The 10,134-nt window shown below is 55.7% G+C and overlaps 1 protein-coding gene across 1 annotated transcript in view; it reads right to left on the bottom strand.

Moving 5' to 3' along the window:
* Positions 1 to 345: 345 nt before the first annotated feature.
* LOC306957559 (histone acetyltransferase KAT8) overlaps positions 346 to 10,134 on the bottom strand; it is a gene marked incomplete at both ends in the record, with an annotated part of 33,012 nt that continues 23,223 nt past the window's right edge. The window contains 3 exons of the mRNA XM_079551047.1: positions 346 to 410; positions 515 to 669; positions 7,590 to 7,740. Coding sequence (XP_079407173.1) covers positions 346 to 410; positions 515 to 669; positions 7,590 to 7,740 — 371 coding nt within the window. The remainder of the gene's footprint in view (positions 411 to 514; positions 670 to 7,589; positions 7,741 to 10,134) is intronic.

The following is a 10,134-nucleotide window of genomic DNA, read 5'->3' as shown; positions in this document are numbered from 1 at the left end:
GGCACCCAAGGGTGATGGTGACACCTGAAGGTATTGGGGACACCTAAAGGTGACAGCAATGGGTGTTGGGGGCACCCATGGGTGACGGTGACACCTGAAGGTATTGGGGACACCTAAAGGTGACAGCATTGGGTGCTGGGGGCACCCATGGGTGACGGTGACACCAGTGGGTGTTGTGGACACCTAAAGGTGACACCTGAGGGGGTTGGGGGCACCCATGGGTGACAGCATTGGGTGTTGGGGGCACCCATGGGTGACGGTGACACCCAAGGGGGTTGGGGACACCCATGGGTGGCGGCGTTGGGTGCTGGGGGCACCCATGGGTGACGGTGGCAGCAGCCGGTGTCACTTCTTGGCCAGCTTCGCCTGTTTGTGCTTTGGAGGAGCCCAGCGCAGGCAGATGGAATCGACTGGGGGGCCGAAAACGAAGCCGTAATGAGCAGAGAAACGAGGGGGGGGGGGGGGGGGGGGGCATGCTAATGAAGGGCGTTAATTAATGAAGGGCGTTAATTACCGGTGATGGGCGGCTTCTTGTACTGGGCGCTCTTGAGGTGCTCCTCCACCAGCTTGGGGGTGACGCAGATGACGTGCTGCCCCTTCCAGTACTTCACCATGTTGAGCGACTGCAGCGTGCTGATGATGTCCGTCTGCGTGATGCTGGTCATCTGGCTGGGGGGGGGGGGGGGTACTGGGATGACTGGGAGGGACTGGGAGCTCACTGGGGGCTTACTGGGCTGACTGGGAGCTTACTGGTGGGACTGGGAGCTCACTGGGGGCTTACTGGGCTGACTGGGAGCTCACTGGTGGGACTGGGAGCTCACTGGGGCCTTACTGGGCTGACTGGGAGCTTACTGGTGGGACTGGGAGCTCACTGGGGGCTTACTGGGCTGACTGGGAGCTCACTGGTGGGACTGGGAGCTCACTGGGGGCTTACTGGGCTGACTGGGAGCTTACTGGTGGGACTGGGAGCTCACTGGGGGCTTACTGGGCTGACTGGGAGCTCACTGGTGGGACTGGGAGCTCACTGGGGGCTTACTGGGCTGACTGGGAGCTCACTGGTGGGACTGGGAGCTCACTGGGGGCTTACTGGGCTGACTGGGAGCTCACTGGTGGGACTGGGAGCTCACTGGGGGCTTACTGGGCTGACTGGGAGCTCACTGGTGGGACTGGGAGCTCACTGGGGGCTTACTGGGCTGACTGGGAGCTCACTGGTGGGACTGGGAGCTCACTGGGGGCTTACTGGGCTGACTGGGAGCTCACTGGTGGGACTGGGAGCTCACTGGGGGCTTACTGGGCTGACTGGGAGCTCACTGGTGGGACTGGGAGCTCACTGGGGGCTTACTGGGCTGACTGGGAGCTCACTGGTGGGACTGGGAGCTCACTGGGGGCTTACTGGGCTGACTGGGAGCTTACTGGTGGGACTGGGAGCTCACTGGGGGCTTACTGGGCTGACTGGGAGCTTACTGGTGGGACTGGGAGCTCACTGGGGGCTTACTGGGCTGACTGGGGGCTTACTGGTGGGACTGGGAGCTCACTGGGGGCTTACTGGGCTGACTGGGGGCTTACTGGTGGGACTGGGAGCTCACTGGGGGCTTACTGGGCTGACTGGGAGCTTACTGGTGGGACTGGGAGCTCACTGGGGGCTTACTGGGCTGACTGGGAGCTTACTGGTGGGACTGGGAGCTCACTGGGGGCTTACTGGGCTGACTGGGAGCTTACTGGTGGGACTGGGAGCTCACTGGGGGCTTACTGGGCTGACTGGGGGCTCACTGGTGGGACTGGGAGCTCACTGGGGGCTTACTGGGCTGACTGGGGGCTCACTGGTGGGACTGGGAGCTCACTGGGGGCTTACTGGGCTGACTGGGGGCTCACTGGTGGGACTGGGAGCTCACTGGGGGCTTACTGGGCTGACTGGGAGCTCACTGGTGGGACTGGGAGCTCACTGGGGGCTTACTGGGCTGACTGGGAGCTCACTGGTGGGACTGGGAGCTCACTGGGGGCTTACTGGGCTGACTGGGAGCTCACTGGTGGGACTGGGAGCTCACTGGGGGCTTACTGGGCTGACTGGGAGCTCACTGGTGGGACTGGGAGCTCACTGGGGGCTTACTGGGCTGACTGGGAGCTCACTGGTGGGACTGGGAGCTCACTGGGGGCTTACTGGGCTGACTGGGAGCTTACTGGTGGGACTGGGAGCTCACTGGGGGCTTACTGGGCTGACTGGGAGCTCACTGGTGGGACTGGGAGCTCACTGGGGGCTTACTGGGCTGACTGGGAGCTCACTGGTGGGACTGGGAGCTCACTGGGGGCTTACTGGGCTGACTGGGAGCTTACTGGTGGGACTGGGAGCTCACTGGGGGCTTACTGGGCTGACTGGGAGCTCACTGGTGGGACTGGGAGCTCACTGGGGGCTTACTGGGCTGACTGGGAGCTCACTGGTGGGACTGGGAGCTGACTGGGGGCTTACTGGGCTGACTGGGAGCTTACTGGTGGGACTGGGAGCTCACTGGGGGCTTACTGGGCTGACTGGGAGCTTACTGGTGGGACTGGGAGCTCACTGGGGGCTTACTGGGCTGACTGGGAGCTCACTGGTGGGACTGGGAGCTCACTGGGGGCTTACTGGGCTGACTGGGAGCTCACTGGTGGGACTGGGAGCTCACTGGGGGCTTACTGGGCTGACTGGGAGCTCACTGGTGGGACTGGGAGCTCACTGGGGGCTTACTGGGCTGACTGGGAGCTTACTGGTGGGACTGGGAGCTCACTGGGGGCTTACTGGGCTGACTGGGAGCTTACTGGTGGGACTGGGAGCTCACTGGGGGCTTACTGGGCTGACTGGGAGCTTACTGGTGGGACTGGGAGCTCACTGGGGCCTTACTGGGCTGACTGGGAGCTCACTGGTGGGACTGGGAGCTCACTGGGGGCTTACTGGGCTGACTGGGAGCTTACTGGTGGGACTGGGAGCTCACTGGGGGCTTACTGGGCTGACTGGGAGCTTACTGGTGGGACTGGGAGCTCACTGGGGGCTTACTGGGCTGACTGGGAGCTTACTGGTGGGACTGGGAGCTCACTGGGGGCTTACTGGGCTGACTGGGAGCTTACTGGTGGGACTGGGAGCTCACTGGGGGCTTACTGGGCTGACTGGGAGCTTACTGGTGGGACTGGGAGCTCACTGGGGGCTTACTGGGCTGACTGGGGGCTTACTGGTGGGACTGGGAGCTCACTGGGGGCTTACTGGGCTGACTGGGAGCTCACTGGTGGGACTGGGAGCTCACTGGGGGCTTACTGGGCTGACTGGGAGCTTACTGGTGGGACTGGGAGCTCACTGGGGGCTTACTGGGCTGACTGGGAGCTTACTGGTGGGACTGGGAGCTCACTGGGGGCTTACTGGGCTGACTGGGAGCTTACTGGTGGGACTGGGAGCTCACTGGGGGCTTACTGGGCTGACTGGGAGCTTACTGGTGGGACTGGGAGCTGACTGGGGGCTTACTGGGCTGACTGGGAGCTTACTGGTGGGACTGGGAGCTCACTGGGGGCTTACTGGGCTGACTGGGAGCTTACTGGTGGGACTGGGAGCTCACTGGGGGCTTACTGGTCTTACTGGGAGCTCACTGGTGGGACTGGGAGCTCACTGGTGCAGATGGAAGCCCTCCAGCAGCTCGCATTCCTGGGGATCCTGGGGGGGTTGGGGGCATCTGCTGGGGTTCCTCGTCTTACTGGGAGCTTACTGGTCTTACTGGGAGCTTACTGGGAGCTTACTGGTCTTACTGGGAGCTGACTGGTCTTACTGGGAGGGACTGGGAGCTCAATGGGGGCTTACTGGTGGGACTGGGAGCTCACTGGTGGAGATGGAAGCCCTCCAGCAGCTCGCGTTCCTGGGGATGCTGGTGGATTGGTGGCATCTCCTGGGGTTCCTTGTCTTACTGGGAGCTTACTGGTCTTACTGGGAGCTTACTGGTCTTACTGGGAGGGACTGGGAGCTCACTGGGGGCTTACTGGTGGGACTGGGAGCTTACTGGTGGGACTGGGAGCTCACTGGTGCAGATGGAAGCCCTCCAGCAGCTCGCGTTCCTGGGGATGCTGGTGGATTGGTGGCATCTCCTGGGGTTCCTTGTCTTACTGGGAGCTTACTGGTCTTACTGGGAGCTTACTGGTCTTACTGGGAGGGACTGGGAGCTCACTGGGGGCTTACTGGTGGGACTGGGAGCTCACTGGTGGGACCGGGAGCTCACTGGTGCAGATGGAAGCCCTCCAGCAGCTTGCATTCCTGGGGATCCTGGGGGGGTTGGGGGCATCTGCTGGGGTTCCTCGTCTTACTGGGAGCTTACTGGTCTTACTGGGAGCTGACTGGTCTTACTGGGAGGGACTGGGAGCTCAATGGGGGCTTACTGGTCTTACTGGGAGCTTACTGGTGGGACTGGGAGCTCACTGGTGCAGATGGAAGCCCTCCAGCAGCTGAAGTTCCTGGGGATGCTGATGGATTGGGGGCAGCTCTTGGGGTTCCCGGTCTTACTGGGAGCTTACTGGTCTTACTGGGAGGGACTGGGAGCTCACTGGGGGCTTACTGGGCTGACTGGGAGCTTACTGGGGGCTTACTGGGAGCTCACTGGTGGGACTGGGAGCTCACTGGTGGAGATGGAAGCCCTCCAGCAGCTCGTGTTCCTGGGGATGCTGATGGATTGGGGGCATCTGCTGGGGCTCGTCTTACTGGGAGCTTACTGGTCTTACTGGGATCGTAATAGGAGCTCACTGGTCCCATACTGGTGTTACTGGTCCCATACTGATCCCATACCGGCGCTACTGGTCCCATAGCGGTATTTCTTGTCCCATACTGGTCCCATACTGGTCCCACATTGGTCCCATACCGATGTTCCTGGTCCCATACTGGTCCCTTACTGGTGCTACTGGTCCCATACAGGTCCCATACTGGCCCCATACTGATCCCATACTGGTGTTACTGGTCTCATACTGGTCCCACACTGGTGCTACTGGTCCCATACCAGTCCCACACTGGTCTCATACCAATGTTACTGGTCCCATACTGGTCCCATACTGGTCCCATACTGGTGTTCCTGGTCCCATACTGGTCCCATACTGGTCCCACACTGGTGTTTCTGGTCCCATACTGGTCCCATACTGGTCCCACACTGGTCCCATACCGATGTTCCTGGTCCCATACTGGTCCCATACTGGTCCCATACTGGTGTTTCTGGTCCCATACTGGTCCCATACTGGTCCCATACTGGTGTTTCTGGTCCCATACTGGTCCCACACTGGTGTTTCTGGTCCCATACTGGTCCCATACTGGTGTTTCTGGTCCCATACTGGTCCCATACTGATCCCATACTGGTGTTACTGGTCCCATACTGGTGTTTCTGGTCCCATACTGGTCCCATACCGGTCCCATACTGGTACTACTGGTCTCATACTGGTGTTACTGGTCCCATACTGGTCCCATACTGGTGTTACTAGTCCCATACTGGTGTTTCTGGTCCCATATTGGTCCCATACTGGTCCCATACTGGTGTTTCTGGTCCCATACTGGTGCTTCTGGTCCCATACTTGTCCCATACTGGTACTACTGGTCCCATACTGGTGCTACTGGTCCCATACTGGTGTTTCTGGTCCCATACTGGTCCCATACTGGTCCCACATTGGTCCCATACCGATGTTCCTGGTCCCATACTGGTCCCTTACTGGTGCTACTGGTCCCATACAGGTCCCATACTGGCCCCATACTGATCCCATACTGGTGTTACTGGTCTCATACTGGTCCCACACTGGTGCTACTGGTCCCATACCAGTCCCACACTGGTCTCATACCAATGTTACTGGTCCCATACTGGTCCCATACTGGTCCCATACTGGTGTTCCTGGTCCCATACTGGTCCCATACTGGTCCCACACTGGTGTTTCTGGTCCCATACTGGTCCCATACTGGTCCCACACTGGTCCCATACCGATGTTCCTGGTCCCATACTGGTCCCATACTGGTCCCATACTGGTGTTTCTGGTCCCATACTGGTCCCATACTGGTCCCATACTGGTGTTTCTGGTCCCATACTGGTCCCACACTGGTGTTTCTGGTCCCATACTGGTCCCATACTGGTGCTTCTGGTCCCATACTTGTCCCATACTGGTCCCATACTGGTCCCATACTGGTGTTTCTGGTCCCATACTGGTCCCATACTGGTGTTACTGGTCCCATACTGGTCCCATACTGGTCCCATACTGGTGTTTCTGGTCCCATACTGGTCCCATACCGGTGCTACTGGTCCCATACTGGTGCTACTGGTCCCATACTGGTGTTTCTGGTCCCATACTGGTCGCATACTGATCCCATACCGGTGTTTCTGGTCCCATACTGGTCCAATACTGGTGTTACTGGTCCCATACTGGTGTTACTGGTCCCATACCAGTCCCACACTGGTCCCATACTGGTGTTTCTGGTCCCATACCAGTCCCATACTGGTTCTACTGGTCCCATACTGGTGTTTCTGGTCTCATACCAGTCCCATACTGGTCCCATACTGGTGTTACTGGTCCCATACTGGTGTTTCTGGTCCCATACTGGTCCCATACTGGTCCCACACTGGTGTTTCTGGTCCCATACTGGTCCCATACTGGTCCCACACTGGTGTTTCTGGTCCCATACTGGTCCCATACTGGTGTTTCTGGTCCCATACTGGTCCCATACTGATCCCATACTGGTGTTACTGGTCCCATACTGGTGTTTCTGGTCCCATACTGGTCCCATACCGGTCCCATACTGGTACTACTGGTCTCATACTGGTGTTACTGGTCCCATACTGGTCCCATACTGGTGTTACTAGTCCCATACTGGTGTTTCTGGTCCCATACTGGTCCCATACTGGTCCCATACTGGTGTTTCTGGTCCCATACTGGTGCTTCTGGTCCCATACTTGTCCCATACTGGTACTACTGGTCCCATACTGGTGCTACTGGTCCCATACTGGTGTTTCTGGTCCCATACTGGTCCCAAACTGGTCCCATACCGGTGTTTCTGGTCCCATACTGGTCCCATACTGGTGTTACTGGTCCCATACTGGTGTTACTGGTCCAATACTGGTCCCATACTGGTCCCATACTGGTGTTACTGGTCCCATACTGGTCCCATACTGGTCCCACACTGGTGTTTCTGGTCCCATACCAGTCCCATACTGGTTCTACTGGTCCCATACTGGTGTTTCTGGTCTCATACCAGTCCCATACTGGTCCCATACTGGTGTTACTGGTCCCATACTGGTGTTTCTGGTCCCATACTGGTCCCATACTGGTCCCATACTGGTGTTTCTGGTCCCATACTGGTCCCATACTGGTCCCATACTGGTGTTTCTGGTCCCATACTGGTCCCATACTGGTGTTTCTGGTCCCATACTGGTCCCATACTGGTCCCATACTGGTGTTTCTGGTCCCATACTGGTCCCATACTGATCCCATACTGGTGTTTCTGGTCCCATACCGGTCCCATACTGGTCCCATACCGGTGTTACTGGTCCCATACTGGTCCCATACCATAGTTACTGGTCCCATACCGGTGTTACTGGTCCCATACTGGTCCCATACTGGTGTACCTGAGGTCCTTGATGGACAGGGTGCCCCGGAAGTCCCTCAGGATCTCCAGCAGCACCCAGGACCAGTAGCTGCGGTAGCTCAGCTTGCCCAGGTCCGACAGCGGCTTCTCGGGGGATCCCACGGTGCTCTCCAGCTTGGACAGCTCGTAACCTAAGGGCGGCCCCAAAAATGGACCCAGATGGCATCAAAGCACCCAAAAATGGACCCAAATGGCATCAAAGCACCCAAAAATGGGCAAAAATGGCATCAAAGCACCCAAAAATGGACCCAAATGGCATCAAAACACCCAAAAGCAGTCAAAAATGGCATCAAAACACACAAAAACGGCCCCCAATGGCAGCAAAGCACCCAAAAATGGACACAAATGTCAGCAAAGCACCCCAAAATGGCTCCAAGTGGCATCAAAGCACACAAAAATGGCATCAAAGCACCCAAAAATGGACCCGAATGGCATCAAAACACCCCAAAACGGCCAAAAATGGCATCAAAGCACCCAAAAATGGGCAAAAATGGCATCAAAACACACAAAAACGGCCAAAAATGGCATCAAAACACCCCAAAAACAGCCAAAAATGGCATCAAAACACCCCAAAATGGACCCAAATGGCATCAAAGCACCCAAAAATGGGCAAAAATGGCACCAAAGCACCCAAAAATGGACACAAATGGCACCAAAGCACCCAAAAATGGGCAAAAATGGCATCAAAGCACCCAAAAATGGACCCAAATGGCATCAAAACACCCAAAAGCAGTCAAAAATGGCATCAAAACACACAAAAACGGCCAAAAATGGCATCAAAACACCCCCAAATGGACCCAAATGGCATCAAAGCACCCAAAAATGGACCCAAATGGCATCAAAGCACCCAAAAATGGCCAAAAATGGCATCAAAACACCCCAAAAATGGACCCAGATGGCATCAAAGCACCCAAAAATGGACCCAAATGGCATCAAAGCACCCAAAAATGGGCAAAAATGGCACCAAAGCACCCAAAAATGGACACAAATGGCATCAAAACACGCAAAAACGGCCCCAAATGGCGTCAAAACACCCAAAAATGGACCCAAATGGCATCAAAGCACCCAAAAACAGCCTCAAATGGCATCAAAGCACACAAAAATGGCCCGAAATGGTATCAAAGCACCCCAAAATGGACCCAAAGGGCATCAAAACACCCAAAAATGGACCCAGATGGCATCAAAGCACCCAAAAATGGACCCAAATGGCAGCAAAACACCCAAAAATGGACCCAAATGGCAGCAAAGCACCCCAAAATGGACCCAAATGGCATCAAAACACGCAAAAACGGCCCCAAATGGCGTCAAAACATCCAAAAATGGACCCAAATGGCATCAAAACACCCAAAAACGGACCCAAATGGCAGCAAAGCACCCCAAAATGGACCCAAATGGCAGCAAAGCACCCAAAAATGGGCAAAAATGGCACCAAAACACCCAAAAATGGACCCAGATGGCATCAAAGCAACCAAAAATGGACCCAAATGGCAGCAAAACACCCAAAAATGGACCCAAATGGCATCAAAACACCCAAAAACAGCCTCAAATGGCATCAAAGCACACAAAAATGGCCCGAAATGGTATCAAAGCACCCCAAAATGGACCCAAAGGGCATCAAAACACCCAATAATGGACCCAGATGGCATCAAAGCACCCAATAATGGACCCAGATGGCATCAAAGCACCCAAAAATGGACCCAAATGGCGTCAAAACACCCAAAAATGGACCCAAATGGCATCAAAGCACCCAAAAACAGCCTCAAATGGCATCAAAGCACACAAAAATGGGCAAAAATGGTATCAAAGCACCCCAAAATGGACCCAAAGGGCATCAAAACACCCAAAAATGGACCCAGATGGCATCAAAGCACCCAAAAATGGACCCAAATGGCAGCAAAGCACCCAAAAACGGCCAAAAATGGCATCAAAGCACCCCAAAATGGACCCAAAGGGCATCAAAACACCCAAAAATGGACCGAGATGGCATCAAAGCACGCAAAAATGGACCCAAATGGCAGTAAAGCACCCAAAAATGGGCAAAAATGGCACCAAAGCACCCAAAAATGGACACAAATGGTATCAAAACACGCAAAAACGGCCCCAAATGGCGTCAAAACACCCAAAAATGGACCCAAATGGCATCAAAGCACCCAAAAACAGCCTCAAATGGCATCAAAGCACCCAAAAATGGCCCGAAATGGTATCAAAGCACCCCAAAAAGGACCCAAAGGGCATCAAAACACCCAAAAATGGACCCAAATGGCAGCAAAACACCCAAAAATGGACCCAAATGGCAGCAAAACGCCCAAAAACGGCCAAAAATGGCATCAAAGCACCCCAAAATGGACCCAAAGGGCATCAAAACACCCAAAAATGGACCGAGATGGCATCAAAGCACCCAAAAATGGACCCAAATGGCAGCAAAGCACCCAAAAATGGGCAAAAATGGCACCAAAGCACCCAAAAATGGACCCAAATGGCATCAAAGCACCCAAACATGGACCCAAATGGCATCAAAACACCCC

This window comes from Tetrao urogallus (assembly GCF_951394365.1).
Source record: "Tetrao urogallus genome assembly, contig: scaffold_132, whole genome shotgun sequence".
NCBI lineage: Eukaryota > Metazoa > Chordata > Aves > Galliformes > Phasianidae > Tetrao > Tetrao urogallus.
This window is presented reverse-complemented; position numbering and strand designations above follow the sequence as displayed.